Raw genomic sequence first — 25,328 nt, 5'->3', positions numbered from 1 at the left:
CATGTCTTATCAGAAATCCTTTATTCTCTAAATTGTTTGCTACTAATTTCTGCATGCTCCAAAGTATTGTGATATTTCTGTTAAATTGTACTGTCTTTGAAATTCATACACTTCAGTCAATTTATTTGTCCCTGTATAATTCTGTAACTATATTGCTGTAGCATAGAAATCTGTACATTGCATCAAATCTTAGGGTCTATGTGCATATCTTAAATGTTTATTTTTATCTTGACTTCATATTTATGTGTGTCTATTGCCTTTATCCTTCCTATTTTTACACATGGGTTGGATGTTATCTACTGTGCATTTTATAGTTTATGAACAGACAGGCATTTGGATAATCACATTAAATTCAGTGCTGACTGTGCATCTGTGATATAGCTCTTCCCTCACCGAGCTGTATGTATAATGAAAATGGCTCGGTTAGATGCATTCCTTCACACAATATTTAGTTTCATCTTTATTGTCACAGGTGGATGTTTATGTAAATGCAGACCCTGGGCCCAAGCTTGCACTCAATGTATTCCATGTTATTTATCAATTTAACTGACTGTACAAACCAGTTCAACTGTACTTGAGGCTGTCCTTCAATCAGTCTGTCTGTACATATTCTTTTCATTTGTGGGTCCACATACCTGCAATAAGTACTTATCTGTAGTTACTTGCCTGCTAGTTTCTCTAGCTCTCTATTTATAGCCATAACAATTTGCCGGTGGTCATATATATATCTGTTTACTAGTCTGACTACATCTGTGTACGAGCACATCCATCATTCTATGTCTTGTAACTTTGCTCCTTTGTCAGTCTTCTGCTCTTTGCTTGACTTTGATTTTTCTGTGCTTGTGTTTATCTGTTAACGTCTATGTCTATTTTTATCACATCAGCAAGTCTGCTTCACTGCACCTATATTTACCTGTATCAATGTCAGACAGTCTTTCAGGACCTGTGTTTATCTTCTGATTTCTCACCCTCTTTGTACTTGTCTCACAGTCATCTTGTCTGGATGTACTCATGTCTATGTAAGTGAACATCTACTTGATATATCTTTACATTGTGGTTTAGTGATGCTATGTTTCAAAGTGGGGTGCTACAGTGAGGGATGTAATCTAAAGTGACTATTTAAGAAAGGCTGCCATACAGGGCATTAGAAACAGTGGTGTAATGTTAATCTGTTATAATGAGGGCTATCAAACATCATAATGATTAAGTTATAGAATGATCAGTTTATGTTAATTCTCAGTTGGAAGGGGAACAACATGTATAGGCAATTATTTGTTGATGTAAGAAATAATATGAATTATATAAGGTACTACAGTGAAGCAGACAATTACTTTGAATTTCTTTTCAACCAAGTGTACCATATGACTTTTGTATTTATAATCAAGTAAATATGGTCAAGAGCCAGTTAATAGTGATACGGGACTATTCAGTCAGATTCCAGAATACACAAATAAAAGAAATTGAAAGATTTTATCATAAACACGACAAAAAAAAGAAATACTTTTCCCAGTAATATCCTTTACAGACACTCAATCCCAGTAAAGCATCACTCCTATGGTTAAAATGACTTACTCAGCTGAAAAGGTTGCAAGCAGTTTCCTTATAGCAAATTTCTTTACATTCATCAGATCTGATTTTCTGCATTACTGTCTCTCCTTGATACACGCAGACACAGACTAACTCATTAGTCCTTCTGTGGTGGGCGGCATGGTGGCACAGTGGTTAGCACTGCTGCCTCACAGCGCCAGAGACCCGGGTTCATTTCCCGCCTCAGGCGACTGACTGTGTGGAGTTTGCACGTTCTCCCCGTGTCTGCGTGGGTTTCCTCCGGGTGCTCCGGTTTCCTCCCACACTCCAAAGATGTGCAGGTCAGGTGAATTGGCCATGCTAAATTGCCCGTAGTGTTAGGTAAGGGGTAGATGTAGATGTAGATGTAGATGTAGGGGTATGGGTGGGTTACGCTTCGGCGGGGCGGTGTGGACTTGTGGGCCGAAGGGCCTGTTTCCACACTGTAAGTAATCTAATCTAATCTAATCAATAACTGATTACCTTGAGGCTGCTAAACAGCACATCTGCTGTTATGGATCTTTTCTTCTGAATCAAACCTGATGGTGGCCTTTGGCCTCTCCTTCTGTAAGTTATAATATCGCAACATAGCAAACACTTGGGCAATTATCTCACGAGGTGGCTTGACAAGTCATTTTACCTTAAGTCACATTTTTCCTGAAAAGGTTGTTTTGATACAATACAAGATAGGAAAGTGGATTTGAAGATGTTCAGATTAGGTATGATCTCCTTGAATAGCAGATTTCATAGACTTGATGAACTGATTGGCCTACATCTTATGGTCTTATGTAACATTAAACCATATCCTCATTTAGTTGCTTGGGTAAACAATCATGGTACTATTTTCAAGAAGAGCAGAGGAGTTATTCCAATTTCCTGGTCAATATGTATCATACAATCAATATCACAAAATTAATTATCTGGTCACTGTCACATTGTTGATTGTGGGATTTTGTTAGTTGGACACTAGCCACTGCATTTCCCAAAGTACAATGCTGATAAGACTTCAAAGGTCCAAAGCTGTGCTAGTTAGGTGGATTAGCCATGCTAAATTGATTGATTGATTGATTGATTTGTTGTCATGTGTACTGACGTATAGTGAAAAACTTTGTTTACGAGCAGTACAGGTAGATCATGGTAAGCAAGCTGTACAGAACAAAAGGTTTAGACAGAGACATTGAAGTAACATTGCACAGGGTGTAGAAATTACCCATAGTATTCAGTGATGTGTAGGTTAGGTGTACTAGCCATGGGAAATGCAGGGTTACAGGAATAGGGTAGAGGAATGTATCGGGATGGGATGCTCTTCGGAAGGTTGGTGTGGACTCGTTTGGCCAAATGGCCTGTTTCCACACTGTAGGGATTCTATGGATACTTTTATTTGAAATATGAGGTTTATAAGATTGTTATATTTGGCACTTTATCTTTAAAGTTAAGATTAGATGAAGGGTTTCATAACCTTATCTGACATCTGTCTAACAGTAAACTTAAGTGGTTTAGTTGTCAGATATTGAATGGAACCCAAATTGTTTTACTGGGAAGAAAGTGCAAGATTTTTACAGTTACAGTCAATGTGCTAATATTGGATAGTTTGAGAGTTTCCAAAAAAAAGGTGTTGAAAATTTATTTTATTTTGTGAACAATTCACTATGATCTCAGTGGAGATAGCAGCAATCTTCAAAAATAAATTTTGACTTCCAGCTTTTAAGTATAATTTACATTTTAAATAAAACTATTCAATTTTGGAAGGAAAAACAAATCAAGTATCACTAACTTAAACACCATCTTTCAAAATCATTTATTATTTAAGATTAAATGCCACAACAGGACACACCCTGTTCCGCTTTTATTTCATCACAAATTCATCTTTATTTCATAAGATCTTGAGAGTTCTTCAGCTCTCCTGGAACCACACCAAGGTGTACCACAGCTTTCAGGAATTTTGACTCGCTTCAGTGTTGCTGTTATTCTCAGAGATAAGCAATTTCTTTGGGTGTTTTCACAAGTATCCATAGAGATGACCCTCTATCTCACTCTCAACACTAAATATAATTTTTGTCATCCACCTCAATCATGGACTTCACAATACTCTTGCTCAATACTTGCACATCAGAAAACATTTGTTTCCTCATTGTCTTCTGCTAATGACCTACAGCTGTTGGCAGATTCTCTCTCTCTGCTTGTCTCAATGGAGATTCCAGATTTACTTCACTACTTTTCTGTGATAAGGCACACAGATAAACAAAAAAAAAGACACTTCTCTGAAATATATCCCCACCACAAAGAGGCACTTTTTTTGGATGTCCCAAGTAGACATTTAAACTAACTGACTTTACTTTGAAAGTATCACTTTGATTCTGTGACCAAAGTGAAACATTTTATTTGTAATGGGGGTAACTTCTTACCAGATTCACTGACTCCATTATGAAAGAGGACTGACTACCTATTGTTTACTATTTTCACACCTCCAACTCTGACGCCTTTAAATAAACATGGATCATCCTTTGAATTGCAATTATATTAGTGGTGGTTTCCAGTTTCTCAAACCTCGCTTTTTTTTTGTTTATCTTACATTTAAAAGCTTAATTTCCAATATTAACATTTGTATTCCTAATATATGTGCATCATGAAATTACATTCAACATAAATTGTGCTTTAAAGTTATCAATATATTTCTAAGATGAGAGACAGTTGGGGTCTCAAGGATAGCTAATTACAATTCATAATTGGATACAGAGCCCATGAGATTCACTTTATGATGGTGCTGGATTTTAAGAAGAGAAGAAGTTAAGAAAACCCTGACAATTCTCAAACAAGGTTAATCTTCCAGGGCCCAACAGAGGGAGCGCAACTGCAGCAAGCAAAACACTATGGTTCACCACTGAAGAAAAAACAGAAAGCCCCAATTGATGAGGAGTTAAAATGAGATTGGAAGCTTTGACCAGCTTCAGTTACAAGAAGAATCTCTAATGGAAATGTTTCACTGTGAAACACAAACTGAGATAACACAGACTTGGAAAGGAAAAGAAAAAAAAACCCTGGGTATTAACAATGGTTTTAGATTGGGTCCAGAAGAATAGAATGTTAACTTAAAGAATAATGTAAAGTATAACAATGAAGTATGATGTCAGTTGTGATAGAAGAAGAAGTAGAATGCTCAGGTTTGTCATTTAAATCATAAATTGTTTACAAAAGGCAATGTTTAATCAACAGTGTTTTGTTATAGTAAAAAGTCTAAACACATGAAAATTTGTCATGTTATCTATGGAACTATTATCTGGAAGTTTGATTTTTTTAAAAATGTGTCAGATTGTAACACTAAAGTATTTTGAAAAATCAAAGGGCCATAAGAAGTGCTATATAAAAGCAAGTCATTTTTCCCCCTTTAAAACCTGCTCTGCATTCTACCCAAGGAACCAACGTCACTCCTAAAATGTGTTATCTAGAATTGGACAGATTAATTTAGCTGTGTCTGTGGGGTGTTTGATCATAATTTGCCAACACAAGTTTGTCACATTTCTGGATGTTAGAGTGTAATTTGTGAATACATGCAGTAGATTGTTTTCCTTTTTCTAAATTTTTGTAGTAGGATTTAATTTGTTTGTTCAAAACCATGGAATCTATTACATTACTTTCATAATAGGTATGTGGGATTTCAAGGTTGGTTTATTTTAAATAAAAAGAGGGCTGGTCCTTAATCAGAATGAACAAAAATTTAAGTAACTTGTTTGGGATTGTAACATGAATTGGGGGCTCTTGTTAGATTACCAATCTATAGTCAAAACAAATATTATCTCCGAGAAAAAAAACAAGAAAATCAATACAACAAATATCACTGAAGAAAATGTATGAGGGAAAATAATATGGCTAAAGGCTTATAAATCCCTTCGATTTGATAGATTGCAAACTTATAGAAGAGATCAGCAATAAATATGATATCTGTAAAAAATATGAGGACACCACCACAGCCCATAGTGTGTCTCCCATTAGCAACAGGATCTACCAAAGTTGTAGCAATGGAACTAAAATGTATGGGAGAAGGAAAAATGTATTTTCATCTTGCATTTCATAGATAATGCAACTGGATTTATCTAGCCTACAATAATATAATCTGATAGGAAAAGAATAATAAGAGACAAGGCAATGGTGAAATAGTTAGATACCAGGCTGGAGGCACTGGCTAAGTTATTAATTGATAATTAGGGGAATTTCTCAATGATGAATTCAATAATTCAATGAAAATATGAACTTTGAACATAGCAGTAGAATGTCCCTCTAAAAAAAGTGTGTGAAAGAAATCACATAAAAATAAATAAGCTTCATAAAATTCTAACCTGGTGTAAATTAACACTTGCCCTGACATTGGCAGTCTATGCAAGGAATTCATTTCAAATTATTGGGCACGACAGTCCATAACAATTTGTTTCAATGGGAAATCCAAAAATTCATTAGTACTGAGTGATCATTCCCTGGCTTCAAAAGGGATTACAATTTGCACCACTTTCTCTGAGCACTGCAATGCCCTGCAGGCAAGGAGAAGGGCATTCATTAAGACTGAGGTGTCAGAGGAATTTAAGTGAGCCTTGTGGCATTATATAAAGCCATCAGAAATAAATTTTAACAAAGCGACATATAATATTATAAAGAAGAAGGACAGAAAAATTGGAAAGATCTGGGTAAGTTTATAAGCAGTGGTGAGAAAACATTTTTACAGCAAAGAAACATAATTGTTAGAGTGCATTCTTTGAGGTTAATTGACACTGCTTGCACACTTGTTGAATCTGAACAAGTCATAGAAAGTGATGAGGCACATTATAATTCACAGGCACCCATGTAGGATAATAATATGGACCAGGTCATTCAGCTGACTGAATATAGTTAAAAAGACACACAGTTACAGGACAAGGCTTTTTGCCCCAGAGGACAATAACCAAAAGTTGGCACCAAAGTCGCACATATGCCAGAATGGATCAGTGAATGGAGAACTATCCCTGATCTAGGGAGAGCAGGAAAACCCCCTCGCATAAACAAATATTAGCTAAGTGTGCAAGATGAGGAATCCGAGGTAAGAATCCATGGAATAAAATTGTGGAAGGCAAGAAAGTGCAGTACAAGTTCTGAAATGGAACAGGAATGAACATGGCCCTTAGAATAGACTATGATCTTGAAAAAGGAATTCTGATCACAGCAGTGTCTTAATCCTGAATGAAAGGAGAACAGGGAGAGGTTTGAGAAGGTCAAGATTTATGGAACAGACCATGACTACCAAGAAGGTCTTATGACTGAGAAGTTGTAGTGTTTACAAATTAGAAGATGAGTTAATTAATAATGCAAACAAAAAGAGTTGGAGAGGGCGGCATTGTGCTCAGTGGTTAGCACTGCTGCCTCACAGCACCAGGAACCCAGGTTTGACTCCCACCTTGGTGAATGTGTGGAGTTTGCACATTCTCCCTGTGTCTGCATGAGTTTGCTCCGGTCTCCTCCCACAATCCAAAGATGTGCAGGTTAGGTGAGTTGACCATACTAGATTGCCCATAGTGTGAGGTACATTAGTCAGGGGTAAATGTAGGTGAATGGATGGGTTGCTGTTTGGAGGGTTGGTATGGACTTGTTTCTACACTATAGGTGACCTAATCTAAAAAAGCTGGGAAAAATTGGTGTATACAATGCTTTACCAAATAGGGACAACCAGCATAATCATAAGAATGGATATACACAGAGAAAGTGCTGCCTGATGGGGCACATACATTATAGTCAGACTAGCGCTTGGTATTTCAAAGAAAAGCTTGAGTAAATTTTCCTTCTGTAAAAAAAGTGATCTTAGCTCTTAACACCATACTCATGGAAAGGTAAAGCAGTCAAAGCAAAGGCTGCATCTTTTTAGGATTAAAATTGCAAAGCAAAGTATTTTTGAAACCACTTTAAAAACAGGTGATAGAGAAGGGACATTGTGCAAATTAAACAAGTGTACATACAGGTTATATGATGCAGTATTTCTCAGTTCAGTCCAAATTACTGAAGGTAAGTTGCATTCAGCTTAAAATAGACCCAGCAGTGTTCTGCTGATGTCACACAGAGAGACTGGCAGGCAACGTTATGATGCATGTTGATGATTTTTTTTTCCCAGGTAAAGTTCTCTGGAATTTGTATTTTTGTGATCAGTAAATTAAAAGGGAAATTAGTTTGTAAGTGACCCTTTAAATATGAGTTAGACGTTAAGCAGAATAAGTTAGAAAAGACCTCACATCAATAGTTTTACTTAGAAAATGTTAATTGCATTCTGATAATTTGGACCAGGTCCTTAAAGAAAGCTGGTGTTGCAGCCAAGGAAGAAACAGACCAGTTAATAAGTTTGACAATTAAATTGATTGTATATTGAGACTAGACACACTTCCAGTTTGAAGCACTGAAAATGAGTACTATGATGAAACATGACATTGTTAGGGAAGTTTTCAGAGCAAATACAACATTAAAAAACTTAAGGAAAGTGCACACTCAAAAATTTTAGCTTTAGGTGATCCAAGAAATCGTCCTTTGTAAAGATTGGTCAAATCAGTCTTCAAATGTCAACTTCAACTCCAACATTTTCTATTATTATTAAACAAAGCAATACTCTGAGGTACACCTGGGCTGCTCAGTCATTCTTGAGAGCTCATGATACAATTTATGTTCCCAATGGTTTGGTGGAAGACAAAGTATTAATGGAGGTTTTCATGGGAATTATGCCTCTAAATTCTTGTGAAAACTTAAATGGCAATGTAACTCAGTAAATCAAGCTGCTATTATGAGAATTGTTGCACGTTTAGCTATTGAGGGGTATATTTTATATAGGTAAGGATTTATCCAGTAGAGCTGCTAATATGGCACTGACTGTGCTGCAGCAGTTGCTTGATCATGCTAAACTTCCCAAAATTACTGTGGCCAAACATTAGAAGAATATCGCTATTTTTATATACAATTGAAGACAAACTGACCAATATTAAGAACCAATATTCATGCAAAAAAAAATTATGTACCTAATGAAGAGTGGGTATTGGTGAGAATGCTTCAATTAATCTTCAGTTAAAACTTAATGAGCCACAAGGATCAGATATATCATGGAAATACCTTGTGCTGGAAAAGAAACTGATGATAACTCAGAACAGTTGATTGAATGCTGAATTAGAAGCTAGCTTAACAAACTACTGGAACTTTGTCACAAAAAAGAACAATAAATATTTTGAACTCAGTTTGTGATCCAGACAATAAAAATGATGAAATGTGTGGCGAGGAAGACCAGATCCAAACTTTACAGCAACTAAGGACAATCTTAAGTAACAGATTAAGTTTAAAGAGCAGTCAGAATCCATAGAGGAAAGATTACAAAATGAGCAGAATGTCCATGTAAAATTGTCAAACTGTGTAAGAATTCTATAAATGACTTTGAAACAAAAGGCAACAGAACCCATCAAAGTAGTTGCTCAGCTGAATGAAGAGATCAAAAAAGAAACTGGGAAATTAGAGAGTAAGCAAATTTGGAGAAGCTTGAGAAAGCAGTACAGGCGAAGACTCAATTTTGATGCAATAGTTAGAAGAAAATGAAGGCATGCAGAAGGCTGCAGGCAATCTCACATACAAACTAAAAATGACTAAAAATTCCTTTGGCATTGGTTGATTCATCTTGTGCTGTTCAAGTAACAAAATTACAATATTTATTATTGGGGAAGTGATGTGGAAGATAATCTGGAAACTGGTGTCAATCAGATATACATACTTTCCCATTGCAAACTTAAAGAATAAACTGAAGGCATGTTTCCACTAACAGAGGAGAGTAAGTAATTTTAAATGTTATTTTGTATCAAAAGTTTAGAAACCTCGGCAAAAATAGTGTGTCAGAAAGGATGACTAATATGTATCCATATGTGAAGATAAAGAGGCTGTCAGATTGTTGGTTTCTAAAGAAAACTTAATTGTAACTGTTGGCCATAAAAATATTCTGGAAAAATGAACATGCAATCATTGATGTTCTTTCTAGAATTCAAAGGACAGGCATTTAAAAAAATGCAGACTCTGATTTATAGTGTCATGCAGCTTGGATACAGATCCTTCAGTCCATCTAAATTAGTCCCATTTGCCTGCATTTGGCCCATATCCCTCTAAATGTTTCCTATTCAGTTATCTATACAAATGTCTGCTGAATGTTGTGACTGTACCCGCATCTACCACTTCCTTTGGCAGTTTATTCCACATACAAGCCACACTTTGTGTGAAAATATTGCCCCTTAGGCGTCTTTTAAATCTTTCTTCCCTCACATTAAAAATATAGACCTTAGTTTTGAACAATGTTAATGACACTGATCTATGATTAGTACAGCTAAGTACAGCTAAAAATATCTCAGTGAATATTCATTATACAGTTTAGTTAAAAGATGCACTTAATACTGTTAAAGGAAAATGTAACATTAGGGTACAGCCTTGCAAAAAGAAAACATTTGAGCATTAGATGATCCCAAGTTATTGATTAAAACCTGTAATGATTTCCATTCCTATTAAACAAAAACAGTTCCAATGAACCAGGATCTTTAAGAATAAAATAAGCTGCGTGTAATATTAACTTCCATTATTTGTTCAATTTTTGACTTTTCAAATAATTAAACTGCGAAATTTGAAGTCCAACGATCTATCACTATGCTGCAAAGTTTACTTATCATATCTGCTTAATTTGGGCATTAAACGTGAATCCTCTTCCAAGACAGTGATAAATCCGAACTCTTTCTACCTGCAACATTTCCCTTGTTGCTACACATTGACTCCATGGGTTGATTCTAGAGTCATAGAGTCATAGAGATGTACAGCATGGAAACAGACCGTGTGGTCCAACCTGTCCATGCCGACCAGATATCCCAACCCAATTTAGTCCAACCAGCCAGCATCCGGCACATATTCCTCCAAACCCTTCCTATTCATATACCCATCCAAATACCTCTTAAATGTTGCAGTTGTACCAGCCTCCACACTTCCTCTGGCAGCTCATTCTATACACGTACCACCCTTTTGTGTGAAAAGGTTGCCCCTTAGGTCTCTTTTATATCTTTCTCCTCTCACCCTAAACCTATGCCCTCTAGTTCTGGACTCCTCCACCCCAGGGAAAAGATTTTGTCTATTTGTCCTATCCATGCCCCTCATAATTTTGTAAACCTCTATAAAGTCACCCCTCAGCCTCCAATGCTCCAGGGAAAACAGCCCCAGCCTGTCCAGCCTCTCCCCAGAGCTCAAATCCTCCAACCCTGGCAAAATCCTTGTAAATCTTTTCTGAACCCTTTCAAGTTTCACAACATCTTTCCGATAGGAAGGAGTCCAGAATTGCATGCAATGTTCCAACAGTGGCCTAACCAATGTCCTGTACAGCCGCAACATGGCCTCCCAATTCCTGTACTCAATACTCTGACCAATAAAGGAAAGCATACCAAATGCCTTGTTCACTATCCTATCTAACTGCGACTCCACTTTCAATGAGTTATGAACCTGCACTCCAAGGTCTCTTTGTTCAGCAACATTCCCTAAGACCTTACCGTTAAGTGTATAAGTCCTGCTAAGATTTGCTTTCCCAAAATGTAGCACTTCGCATTTATCTGAATTAAACTCCATCTGGCACTTTTCAGCCCATCAGCCCATCTGGTCAAGATCCTGTTATAATCTGAGGTAACCCTCTTCGCTGTCCACTACACCTCCAATTTTGGTGTCATCTGCAAACTTACTAACTGTACCTCTTAAGCTTGCATCCAAATCATTTATGTAAATGACAACAAGTAGAGGACCCAGCACCGGAACTTGTGGCACTCCACTGGTCACAGGCCTCCAGTCTGAAAACCAACCCTCCACCACCACCCTCTGTCTTCTACCTTTGAGCCACTTGTGTATCCAAATGGCTAGTTCTCCCTGTATTCCATGAGATCTAACCTTGCTAATCAGTCTCCCATGGGAAACCTTGTCGAATGCCTTACTGAAGTCCATATAGATCACATCTACCGCTCTGCCCTCATCAATCTTCTTTGTTACTTCTTCAAAAAACTCAATCAAGTTTGTGGGACATGATTTCCCACGCACAAATCCATGTTGACTATCCCTAATCAGTCCTTGCCTTTCCAAATACATGTACATCCTGTCCTTCAGGGGCCCTATTCTCTCCCTAGTTACCCTTTTGTCCCTAATATATTTGTAAAAACCCTTTGGATTCTCCTTAATTCTATTTGCCAAAGCTATCTCATGTCCCCTTTTTGCCCTCCTGATTTCCCTCTTAAGTATACGCCTACTTCCTTTATACACTTTTATTGATTCGCTCGATCTATCCTGTCTTTCCCTTACATATGCTTCCTTCTTTTTCTTAACCAAACCCTCAATTTCTTTAGTCATCCAGCATTCTCTATACCTACCAGCCTTCCCTTTCACCCTGACAGGAATGTACTTTCACTGGATTCTTGTTATCTCATTTCTGAAGGCTTCCCATTTTCCAGCCGTCCCTTTACCTGCGAACATTTGCCTCCAATCAGCTTGTGAAAGTTTTGCCTAATACCGTCAAAATTGGCCTTTCTCCAATTTAGAACTTCAACTTTTAGATCTGGTCTATCCTTTTCCATCACTATTTTAAATCTAATAGAATTATTTTCACATTTTTTTTTCCTCTCAAATTATTCCACTAAGATCAGAAATCCATCCACCAAGGATGTACAACCATAATTTGTTCAATTTCTGTGATGTCATGGATATACCAGTTCAGTGTCACTTCTTCACAGCATAGAACTATTGTGCGTCTCTGAAGTTGGACCGAAAAAAGCTCAGAGGACATCAACTGAAAGGAGTGCCACCTGTTATTTCCAAATTTACGTATTATCTTACACATCTTTGATGTTTGAAAAGTGAGCAAAACAAATACATACAGAAAAACTGAAGTATATTAATCTTACAATCTCAACGCTTTTTACTTGCTTTCATTATACAGGAATTCAAAATGATTAAATCAATAGATACTCCCAGTTAAGTATGATTTGTAGGTGCCAGTCTTGGACTGGGGTGTACAAAGTTAAAAATCACAACGCCACAATCCAACAGGTTTATTTGGAAGCATTAGCTTTTGGAGCGCTGCTCCTTCATCAGGTGGTTGTGGAGTATAAGATCAATCTTTCTCTCCACAACCACCTGATAAAAGAGCAGCTGTCTGAAAGCTAGTGCTTCCAAATAAACCTGTTGGACTATAACCTGGTGTTGTGTGATTTTTAACCAGTTAAGTCTTGCTGACATATACTGCATAGTTCAAGTTTTTTTGTGATCAAAGCTGCTTGTGGTCAAAAGAAAGAAGTATTTGTTCCAACTTAATTCAGTCCCCATTATGTAATAAAACATTTATGTTCAGTTAAGAAATAATGACTTGGAACAATTCGCTTATAAAGCTGTGAAGTTTAAATCCTAACCTGTCATGTGTATTTACTTTGGTTTGAGTTAATATTTTATTAGTTTATTAATATGATACTGTAAATGAAAAAAAAATCCATACAATATACAATTAGCTATTTGTTAGAGGTTTATGATAATAATAATAATAATTAGAATTTTAAAAATCATCAAGAAATCTTCACTAGAGGAACCTCGATTATCTGGCATTCGATTATCCGAAAATCAGATTATCCGACAAGATTGCAAAGTCCCAATGCTTGGCTAAACTGTCATTTGATTATCCAGAATTTAATTAACCGAATCAAATGCTGCTAGCCTGTGTCCATCAGATAATCGAGGTCCCTATGTATATTGAAGAATTCTCTCTTTCTTTCCTCAGTTATAAAGCCTAATTTTGTTTAGTAAAGCATCTCTTGAAACTCATGTCTTTGATAACTGCTTCTTTACTGCAAATTCTTGGTTAGTCCCTATCATGGTGCAACTTCTGCTTTGGAGATTTCTTTTAGATGATGGTCAGCCTGGGGAAGGGAAAGAGCCCCCTCCTCCACCAAGACCTGCCGTTCTGTTTCTGAAAACATTTGTGCTGTGGATCCAGCAAACTCCCAGGAGTCCTGATCCACTCTGAACCTCAGTTGTCCTCCTGATGTGTGGTAGAAGAATCTTCAATAAGTGTTTCCTGAGCAAGCTGGTAAAGATCCCGAAGGTATCTGTCCATGCTTGTGACATCAACTTTTGTGTGCCAGAATGTCATGCTCATAGCTGCCTGGACATTTCACTCTTTATACTTCTTTCTTTGCCTTCAAGAGCTAAAACATATTGGACAAGGGTTTTATTCCCTGATGTGAATCGCTGCAGACAGAAATCCATCTTTTCTTTTACTTCGTGTATGTTTGACTATGTATTTTGGGTTATTTTCATATTACAAACTGAGTGTGTCAACCAGTTTTGTGTTGTCATTGTTTCATTATAAACAATTCTCTTATCCAATGATTGAGTTTTTCTGAAGAAGTGAAAAAGAAGATTAATGAAGGCAGAGTTGTGGACGTTGCTCATATAGACTTCAGCAAGGCATTCGACAAGGTTCCACATGGTAAACTGATGAGCAAGGTTAGATCACACGGAATCCACAGAGAGCTAGCCATTTGGATACAAAATTGGCTTGAAGTTGGAGACAGAGGGTGGTGGTTGAGGGTTGCTTTTCAGACTGAAGGCCTGAGGTATGCTACAGGAACAGTGTTGGGTCCACTGCTTTTTGTCATTTAAATGATTTGGATGTGAATAAAGGAGGAATGGTTAATAAGTTTGCAGATGACACCAAGATCGGTGGTGTAGTGGACAGTGAAGAAGGTTGCCTCAGAATACAATGGGACCTTGATCAGATGGTCCAATGGGCTGAGGAGTGGCAGTTGGAGGTTTATTTAGATAAATGTTGTTATTGGTAAGGCAAATCGCGGCAGGACCTTATGCACTTAATGGTAGGACCTTGAGGAGTGTTGCTGAACAAGGAGACCTTGAGGTGCAGGTTCATAGTTCCTTGAAGGTGAAGTTACAGGTAGACAGGGTAATGAAGAAGGCGTTTGGTAAACTTGCCTTTATTGGTCAGTGCATTGGGTATAGTGATTGGGATGGCATTTTGCACCTATGCAGGACATTGGTTAAGCCACTTTTGGAATACTACATTCAAATCTGGTCTCCATGCTCTAGGAAAGATGTTATTAAACTTGAAAGGATACAGAAAAAAATTAAAGGATGTTGCTGGAGTTGGAAGGTTTGAGCTTTAAGGAAAGGCTGAATAGGCTGGGTCTATTTTCCATGGAGATTTGGATGCTGAGGGAGAGGGTTATAAAATCATGGGGAGCATGAATAGGGTGAATAGTCAAGGTCCTTTTTCTGGGGAACAGGAATCCAAAACTACAGGGCAAAAATTTAAGATAAGAGGAGAAAGATGTAAAAGGGATATAAAGGGCCCCTGCTTCACACAAAGGGTGGTGCGTGTATGTAATGAGCTGCCAGAGGAAGTGTGCAGGCTGGTACAATTACGACATTTAAAAGGCAGCTGGATGGGTATATGAATAGGAAGGGTTTAGAGGGATATTGGCCAAGTGCTAGCAAATGGATTAAATTAACTTAGAATATCTGGTTGGCATGGGAGAATTGGACTGAAGGATCTGTTTTTGTGCTGTACACCTCTATGAGTCTACAGTTATTTGTGTTTATTAAATATATATGTTTGATGGATCTTTTTATTTTAAACATGGGGTTACTTAATATCAGGTTGTAAATTTGCCTGTTGAGCTGGGAGATTTGTTCTCAGATGTTTTGTCACCCATGCTAGGTAACATTATCAGTGAACCTCCATTCAAGTGCTGGTGTACTGTCCTGCTTTCTATTTCTGTGTCTTGGTCTGTTGTGGTGGGTGATATCTGGTTCTTTTTCTGAGGGGTTGGTATATGGGGTCCAAATTGATGTATTTGTTGATAGAGTTCCGATTTGAATGCCAGGCCTCTAGGAATTCCCATGTGTGTCTTTGTTTAGCCTGTCCCAGGATGGATGTATTATCCCAGTCGAACTGGTGTCCCTCATTGTTTGTGTGTAAGGATACTAGTGATGGTTGGTTGTATCTGTTGGTGGCTAGTTGGTGCTCGTGTATCCTGGTGGCTATTTTCCTGCCTGTCTGTCCAATGTAATGTTTGTTGCAGTTCTTGCAGGGTATTTTGTATATGACGTTCGTTCTTCTGGTTGTTGGTACAGCGTCCTTTGGATTCATTAGGAGCTGTTTCAGTGTGTTGGTAGGTTTGTGGGCTACCATGATGCCAAGGGGCTGGAATAGTCTCGTCATCATCTTCGAGATATCTTTAATGTTTGGTCATGTGGCTAGGGTCTCTGGGCATATTGTGTCTTCTTGTTTAGGTTTATTGTGTAAGAATTGGTATATATATTGAATATACCTAAACAACGTAGTCTAGAACAACGGTTACCCGATAAGCACAGTCCACCAATTCTTACACAACAAACCTAAACAAGAAGACACAACATGCCCAGAGACTCTAGCCACATGACCATATATTTAAAGACATCTCGGAGATGACGATCAGACTACTCCGGCCCCTTGGCATCATGGTAGTCCACAAACCTACCAACACATTGAAACTGCTCCTAAAGAATCTAAAGGACCCTATACCAACAACCAGCAGAACGAATGTCATATACAAAATATCCTGCAAGGACTGCAACAAACATTACATCGGAAGACAGTCAGGAAACTGGCCACCAGTCCACATGAGCACCAACTAGCCACTAACAGAAATGACAACCGTCACTAGTATCCTTACACAAGGACAATGAGGGAACTAGTTTGACTGGGATAATACATCCATCCTGGGACAGTCTAAGCAAACACATTCCTAGGGCCTGGCATTCAAACTGGAACTCTTATCAACAAACACATCAATTTGGACCCATTTACCACCCTCTCAGAAAAACAACCGGAAGTGATATCACCCACCACAACAGACCAAGACACATAAATAGAAAGTGGGATAGTACACCAGCACTTCACCGGAGGCTCACTGATGTTGTTACCTAGCAGAGTGATGAAACTCCGAGAACAAATCTCCCAGTTCAGCGAACAAACTTACAACCTGAACCACGACCTGAGTAATTAATCTTCACAAAAACAGTGGGTACTAAATATTTTGAGGCCCAGGTAGATTGATTCTTGTTGAATCAAAGGAATCAAAGTTTATTTATGACAGATGGGAATATATAATTTGAAAGACAGTTCAGCCATTGAGTAGGCTTGATGAGGCAAATGGGCTAATTCCACTGCTAATTTGTGTTTGTAAATTTAATGTATATAAATAAAGCATATGATTTGCCACATCAGGAACTGGGTAAAGTGGAATAGTAGAGCTGGAGAAACTCTGTGCATTCCTCCCATCTCAATCATAATGGTAAAGTTGTAAGCATGGGATTCACACTCAGAAGGAAACTCTATCCTGCCAATATGTCAATCTTGTTCTTCCCCTCATCATATGAATTCCCCATTATAAATATAGGGATCCTCTTTGATGAGAAACTCAGCTGGATTCACCACATAAACACAGTGGCTACAAGAGCAAATCAGAAGCTAGGAATACTATGGCGAGTAACTCACCTCCTGACTCCTCAAAGCCTGACCGCCATCTACAAGGTCAAAACATGTGGCACTGGAAAAGCACAGCCAGTCAGGCAGCATCCAAGGAGCAGGAGAGTCAATGTTTCAAGCATGAACTGTTTATCAGATATGCCCAAAACATCGATTCTCCTACTCATCAAATGCTGCCTGACTGGCTGTGCTTTTCCAGCGCCACATTTTTTGACTCTGATCTCCAGTATCTGCAGTCCTCACTTTCTCCAACATCTACAAGGCACAAGTCAGGAATGTGATGGAATATCCCCACTTGTCTGGATGAGTGCAGTCCCAACAACACTCAAGAAGCTTGACACCCTCCAGGACAAAGAAGCCTGCTAAATCGGCACATCTACATGCAACCACTCCTTCCAACACTGATGCTCAGTAGCAGCAGTGTGTACTATCTACAAGATGTACTGCAGAAATTCAGCAAAGATCCTCAGACAGCACCTTCCAACCCCATGGCCCATTTACATCTAGAAGGACAAGGGCAACAGATATATGGAAACACCAGCTTCTTCAAGTTCCCCTCCAAGCCCCTCACCAACTGACTTGGAAATATATCATGTTTCTTTACTATTGCTGGGTCAAAGTCCTGGAATTCTCTCCCTAATGGCATTCTGGGTCAACCCACAGCAGGTGGACTGCAGTGGTTCAAAAAGGCGTCTCACCACCATCTTCTCAAGGGCAAATAGGGGTGGGCTATCAATACTGGCCAGCCAGTGATGTCCTCAATCCACAAACGAAGAAAAAAAGATCAGTTTCTGAGAATCTCAGCAATTTAAACTTATGCTTTTCCATTTGCCATAAAACTAAAATCTAAGTGGCTATTATATCCAAAATGTGATAGTGTCTTTTGCCTTTAGGCAATCATTCTCTGCACCTATATTTATACTTAATTTGGCAGATGGTGAAGGATAGAATTTTTAGAAGATTTATTTTGCATATTGTATGCTTTAAACCACTCTATTAGTTTGTTCCCCTGTATATTATCACAAGTGAGTCCACTACTTATACCTTGCACCTGAATGACATCAACACCGAATTCATAAATGTCACAGAGAGACAGCTCTTGTGGTGCAGTGGTAGTGTCTATACCTTTGGACCAGGAGATCCAGGTTCAAGTCACACCTGCTCCAGAGGTGTATCACTGCATACATGAACACATTGATTGTAAAACTAAAACATCCAGATTGACACATGTTTAGCTGTGTGTGTTTACATGCAGGCATTTACAGGAACAATGAGCTTCAAATTGTGAGTTGATTGCCAACTCAGTATTGGACACAGACTGGATTCATGAGCTGCCTGACTGGCAGACTGCCCACAGTATGCCTATCCTAACATAGCAGTCAATACAGGCCCAGCCAGAGGTCAGTGGAGCTGACTCCTCATCAATTTTTCATCTCTCGGCTCCTGTTGTGTCAACAGCAATAATAGCCTGATGGAAAATCTTGCAACTCCAGTCTTTAACATTTCCCATAGGCTTAATTCTTAGCATTTTACCTCCCTCCTTCTTTTGACACTATGTACAACACTTACTGCTTCCATTTTCCTGGTCCCATGTCCTGAAGCTGATTGGACAATTGTGGCCAATACCCCTCCAGACTTATCTCCTTTGTGCTATAAAAGACTCCTTCAGAGATAGTTAAATAAGACTATCTACTTCACTACCATTTCCGACACTAAGCATTCTTACATCATCCCTGAGTGACACTGCAAGTTTGGGCTGAATTGTCCAGTTTTGTACCATGAGTAACTATTAGCATTAAGTTTGAACATGGCCAAATTCGTTGATTTAAGAGACTTACAGTTTGCAAACAGAGACTTTAATCCAATTAATTTATGTTCTTAAGCTCTTAACATGGGCTTGATCCAAAACTACCTCTCAAAGAAAAAAGGAATGCTCCTGTGCTAACCCACTACAGAGATAACAGAAAAACTGCAGAGTGTTGAACATGGCTCAGTCTATCATGCAAGCCAACCTTCCATCCATTAATCCATTTACACTTCTTGTTCTTCGAAGAGGCAGCCAACAGTATCAAAGACCCCTCCCATAATTCTTTCTAACCTCTTCCATCAGGCAGAACATGCAAAAGTTTAAGCACACATACCACCAGGTTCGAGAACAGCTTCTTCCCTGCTGTTATTAGACTATTGAATTGACCTCTCAAATATCAAATCTAATATTGATCTTGTTTTTGGTGTACCTTCTTTACAGCCTTCACTTTGTATTCCTCACTCTGTTCTATTACCACATTTTCTTTGTATTTTATGGTCTGCCTGTACTGCATGCAAAACAAAACTTCTCACTGTACCTAAGTACATGTGACAATAACAAATCAAATCAAAGAATAAATCAAATCACTGCATGTTACCCACCGTTCAGTTTATACTATAGAAATTTGAAAACCTGAACTACATGAAAGAAAATTGGGGACAATTTTGAGGTCCTCTGTCAGGCAACAGTAGACATTGGCTGAATATTGCTGCATTAACATTTCCCCACAAACTGAATTCTTAGCATTTCACCTCCCTACTTCTTTTGACAAGGTGCATACATTAACTGCTTCCACCTTCCTGGTACTGTCCCATGTTCCAAAGATGATTGGAAAATTGTGACATTGTGTGCGTACCCCACAATTTCTACCCTGTCTCCATCAGATGCCACTTTTCATGGGGACCCAGACATCTACATGTTTCAACAGGAGCCATATTCAAATATGCTAATAGGTTTCCTGTAAAGTACAGAGCAGTGCCACTCAATTCTTAGGTCTCACACACTTCACATTCTCCACCCATTAACTGCAGGCAATGAGTGACCTAATCAGAGATCCTAAACAAGTTTGCAGAAGGTCAGTCATGAATGTCCATTATTTTGCTTTTTTCTCTATTCTTTTGTGGATCCAGAAGTTCTTTAGAACCCATGACCCCTCCTATATGAATTAATGCTTCTGACTAGGGAATAATATTTATAGTTTCATTCAAAATGGCTTAGATCTATCAGCAGGAACAGTATATAGCCATATAATTGCACTTTTTACCATATGTAAAATATAATATTAACTCTAGCAGCATGGTTTACTGCCTTTGATTCTTCACATTATATTATTTGCATTCACCACATTGCTGTGCAAAGGCCTCTTCCTGGGTTTTTAAAATAGTTTTAGAAAGTACCGGATTGTTTTATATTTAAAGGAACTTTTTCAACTCCAGTCCCCTGCCTTGGCTTACACATAGTATATGGCAATCCAAAACTTCTGCTAATGATGCTTTATAATTTACTGCTGAAAACAGACATGAGCAGACCAGACACAGGCTGGTGAGTTACCTCCTTTTGCTGGCATGGCTGAGATCAGTCACTTTGAACCTGTGGCTAAGGATTGGTGGTTGAGCATAATACAGTTTCATAAATGTCAAAGCAGGAAGAGTTGGAACAGGCATTCATTATTGCAATTTCACTGTATCAACATTTTCTAATTGGGCATAGCTTTACAATTAGCTGATTAAATTACACAGTTGGTTAAGAAAACAAAATACATTTAATAATCTACAAAATAATGTCTTCCTCTAGTTTTGGAGACCAAAGTACTGGTTTTATTACTGATCTGTGACATTGGATACCACTGTGAAACCTATTCCACACAACATCAGTCACAAGACATGAATCAACAACTCTAAGATTGGAAGTCAGGATACCATGTTAAATATGGAGCCTGTGACAAGTGAAGTAATGAAGCTGGGGATGAAGACCTGTTACACTTGTGAGTATACCTCATCCCTTTTGATGACCCTTATTTCACATGTTTCTCATTGTTCCTTGCAATATCCTTGATGGGATTCTGAGAATGATGAAAAGAGGAGGAGCAGGCAAAAGGAATAGAAAACACAATTTCAGCGCAGAAGGTGCTGTTTTCATCATGCTTATACCATTATGAACTTCGCATTTGAACTATCTGTTCTCATAACATTTTTCAGCTGTAATTTTCTTCAAAAGTTACTCTTCTCTCAAATTCGTCTTCATTTCATGATTAACTCAGCTTCAATAGGTGTTTACTTTAAAATAATCCATATAACTTTGATTTGAAGATGCTGGTGTTGGACTGGAGTGTACAAAGTTAAAAATTACACAACACCAGGTTATAGTCCAACAGGTTTATTTGGAAACACTATCTTTCGGAGCACTGCTCCTTCATCAGGTGGTTGTGGAGTATAAGATTGTAAGACACAGAATTTACTGCAAAAGTTTACAGCGTGATGTAACTGAAATTATATATTGAAAAATACCTGGATTGTTTGTTAAGTCTCTTATCTTTTAGAATGGACATGTTGGTTTCAGTTCTTTCATATGTAAATCTCAGAACGTTTAAAAGTTCAAGTGAACTTTAACAATGGGTGTCAAGTCGGCCCAGATAATGTATTGAAGGTGTGAGGTGCGCTGTGTGAGACTGTCTTTACTTTGCTCAAAACTGCATTAATCCCTGTAAGATTCTGTAAATCCATTTTTTAGATTAGAATCAGTCTGACCATTGTGACACAGACAGTCTCACACAGGGCACCTCACAACTTCAATACATTATCTGGTCCAATTTGACACCAATTGTTAAAATTCACTTGAGAATGTAACTTTTAAATGTTCTTCCATTTACATATGAAAGAACTGAAACCAACATGTCCATTTTAAAAGATAAGAGACTTAACAAACAATCCCGGTCTTTTTCAATACATAGCTTCAGTGACATCACACTGTAAACATTTGCGGTCAATTCTGTGTCTTACGATCTTATACTCCACAACCACCTGATGAAGGAGCAGTGCTCAAAAAGCTAGTGCTTCCAAATAAACCTGTTGGACTATAACCTGGTGTTGTATGATTTTTAACTTTGTAGAGTTTTGAAATATCCTTTTAGCTCCCCATACCCTTCTAACTTCTATTCTAAATTTGGACTATTTTGCCAAATCATACACAAATGGGAAAAAATATTTCATAGTTTTGGTCACTTCTTCAAGTCCCTTTTATCCTTTTCAGTTTCAGTGTAGTTCTAAGTTTTGAGGTTGGGAAAAGATAAAGAGAAGAAGCAGGATAAGGGAACACATTCAAGAAAAAAAAACACCAGAAGTCAGCGGATTGATTGAGAGTGTCCTAGAGTCATAGAGATGTACAACATGGAAACAGACCCTTCAGTCCAACCTGTCCATGCCGACCAGATATCTCAAACCAATCTAGTCCCACCTGCCAGCACCTGGCCCATATCCCTCCAAACCCTTCCTATTCATATACCCATCCAAATGCCTCTTAAATGTTGCAATTGCACCAGCCTCCACCACATCCTCTGGCAGCTCATTCCACACACCTACCACCCTCTGCGTGAAAAAGCTGCCCCTTAGGTCTCTTTTATATCTTGCCCCTCTCACCCTAAACCTATTCCTTCTAGTTCTGAACTCCCCGACCCCAGGGAAAAGTCTTTGTCTATTTATCCTATCTATGTCCCTCATAATTTTGTAAACCTCTATAAGGTCACCCCTCAGCCTCCAATGCTGAGGGGTGACCTTATAGAGAATTGCACGCAATATTCCAACAGTGGCCAAACCAATGTCCTGTACAGCATCAACATGACCTCCTAACTCCTGTACTCGATACTCTGACCAATAAAGGAAAGCATACCAAATGCCTTCTTCACTATCCCATCTACCTGCGACTTCACTTTCAAGGAGCTATGAACCTGCACTCCAAGGTCTCTTTGTTCAGCAACACTCCCTAGGACCTTACCATTAAGTGTATAAGTCCTGCTAAGTTTTGCTTTCCCAAAATGCAGCACCTCGCATTTATCTGAATTAAACTCCATCTGCCACTTCTCAGCCCATTGGACCATCTGGTCAAGATCCTGTTGTCATCTGAGGTAACCCTCTTCGCTGTCCACTACGCCTCCAATTTTGGTGTCATCTGCAAACTTACTAACTGTACCTCTTAAGCTCACATCCAAATCATTTATATAAATGACAAAAGGTAGAGGACCCAGCACCAATCCTTGTGGCACTCCACTGGTCACAGGTCTCCACTCTGAAAAACAACCCTCCACCCACCACCCTCTGTCCTTTGAACCAGTTCTGTATTCAAATGGCTAGATCTCCCTGTATTCCATGAGATCTAACCTTGCTAATCAGTCTCCCATGGGGAACCTTGTCGAACGTCTTACTGAAGTCCATATAGATCACATCTACTGCTCTGCCCTCATCAATCCTCTTTGTTACTTCTTCAAAACACTCAATCAAGTTTGTGAGACATGACTTCCTACGCACAAAGCCATATTGACTATCCCGAATCAGTCCTTGCCTTTCCAAATACATGTATATCCTATCCCTCAGGATTCCCTCCAACAACTTGCCCACCACTGACGTCAGGCTCACTGGTCTATGGTTCACTGGCTTGTCTTTAACACCCTTCTTAAACAGTGGCACCACCTTAGCCAACCTCCAGTCTTCCGGCACCTCACCTGTGACTATCGATGATACAAATATCTCAGCAAGAGGCCCAGCAATCACTTCTCTAGCTTCCCACAGAGTTCTCAGGTACACCTGATCAGGTTGTATTAGATTCCAGAAAAGGCTTAAATGATCAGCTATAGTCATTCAATGTTTCCCTGTCAACATAGCCTGCCTGCTGGCTGTAGTATACCTACGTGGTGAAAAATAATTTAGTCAAAGTCTGTAATTGGGAAAGAGGTGAAACACTTACTTTCACTACTTCCTTCCTATTTTCAGCCTGTATGGTGAGTTAAAGTTTTTTCCACTATCAATACATGAGAATGCTTTCATGTGGGTGTATGTCTGATGTTTGAACTCTTTCCATGTAGACAAATTTCACTCTGTGCAGCAATCCATTTTTATATTGCTTGCTATTTATTCTCCTATTCTATTTGTCACCCTTTGCTGGGTTGTGAACTCTCCCAATTCTCAAGCTTAATAAATTTCTGTTGCTTTTTAAAGCTTTTTCTCTTAATTTAAGCTTATCCATATCCTTTCTTAGTTTGCCTTTGAGTTCACATTTTTGGTAAGGCATTGATTTCTGAATGTAATGCAAGTTCATGTAAGGAATATTTCTTTAAATGTTCACTATTGCTTTTCTAATATCATACCATTTTTATCTAATTTCCACATCTAGCTTAGCTAACACTTGCTGCACACCTGTGTAATTAGTTTTATGTAAGCTTAACACTCTAGTTTCAGATGTATATCACTCTCAAGTTAAATATGAAATTCTATCATGTTGTGAACATCTTCCCCAAAAGGTCTCCTATTTTCAGATCACTAATTAACACTGTCTTATTACACAGAGCAAAGTCTAGCTTCTTTCTTGATCAGTTCCATAATCTGTTGTCCCAGGAATCAATCATTATGGGGAAAAGGCAGAAAAATGGAATTGACAATGATCAGATCTGCCATGATCTCATTGAATGGTGGAGTGGACGCAATAGACCTACTTCCGTTTCTACTTTTTGAACTTGCATGCCAATGGTGAATCCTTGAGATACAGTCAGAACAGGTCAAGTAAACTAGGGTGATGTAGTGGGGAGAATATTAGGAGTGTGAAGGTACTCATTAAATGTAATACTTTCCCATTACTGTGTATGAAAGCTTTAATTGTATTCCAAAGTTGTTTTGTTTCTAGGATTTTTGCTAATCCATCAAGAGTACACCAACAGTTCATTGCAACAAACAGCTGTAAAGAGCAGACCTAACTTCTTGACAAGACAAAGATAGGTAGCGCTTGTTCACTAGATTAGTCAAAAATTCATCCACCCACTCTCTGCAATATATGACATTAATAAATTAACAAATACAACCTACAGCTACCAAGATCCCAAAACTTCTTGCTTTATTGTCTCCATTTATCATTCACAAAAGTTGTGATGAGTGAGTTTACATGCAAGAACAACCATCTGTAACATATTTGAGACATTTTCATATTCTCACATACAAAAAGAACAAAATACAAATTGGTTATAAAATTCAGCTTTGAGATTTTATGAAATGTCTGAATTTCTTTTGCTTATGAAGCATTTGAATTATTGCAATTATTCCTGCTGTATCACTTTTGAGTCATCCCTTTCTGTTTGTGAGTTCACATCCAGAAGTATTATCAAATACATCTGAACAT

At 38.3% G+C, this 25,328-nt stretch overlaps 2 protein-coding genes across 17 annotated transcripts in view; one reads left to right on the top strand and one right to left on the bottom strand.

The window, feature by feature from the left end:
* The window catches only part of LOC140458136 (voltage-dependent calcium channel subunit alpha-2/delta-4-like), a 491,615-nt gene that overhangs the window by 184,371 nt on the left and 281,916 nt on the right, over positions 1–25,328 (bottom strand). The window lies entirely within an intron of this gene.
* LOC140458138 (leucine-rich repeat and transmembrane domain-containing protein 2-like) overlaps positions 1–25,328 on the top strand; it is a 149,681-nt gene that overhangs the window by 106,693 nt on the left and 17,660 nt on the right. For 4 of the 11 annotated variants that reach the window (XM_072552267.1, XM_072552269.1, XM_072552268.1 and 1 more), the window contains 2 exons: positions 13,492–13,699; positions 20,745–20,934. In XM_072552267.1, the coding sequence (XP_072408368.1) occupies positions 20,871–20,934 (64 nt within the window). In that variant the 5' untranslated portion in view covers positions 13,492–13,699; positions 20,745–20,870. Of the gene's footprint in view, positions 1–990; positions 1,020–13,491; positions 13,700–20,744; positions 20,935–25,328 lie in introns of those variants that run through there. The other 7 variants (XM_072552272.1, XM_072552265.1, XM_072552274.1 and 4 more) reach the window with 3 other exon arrangements.

The sequence above is a fragment of the Chiloscyllium punctatum genome, chromosome 32, assembly GCF_047496795.1.
Source record: "Chiloscyllium punctatum isolate Juve2018m chromosome 32, sChiPun1.3, whole genome shotgun sequence".
Classification (NCBI taxonomy): Eukaryota; Metazoa; Chordata; class Chondrichthyes; order Orectolobiformes; family Hemiscylliidae; genus Chiloscyllium; species Chiloscyllium punctatum.
This window is presented reverse-complemented; position numbering and strand designations above follow the sequence as displayed.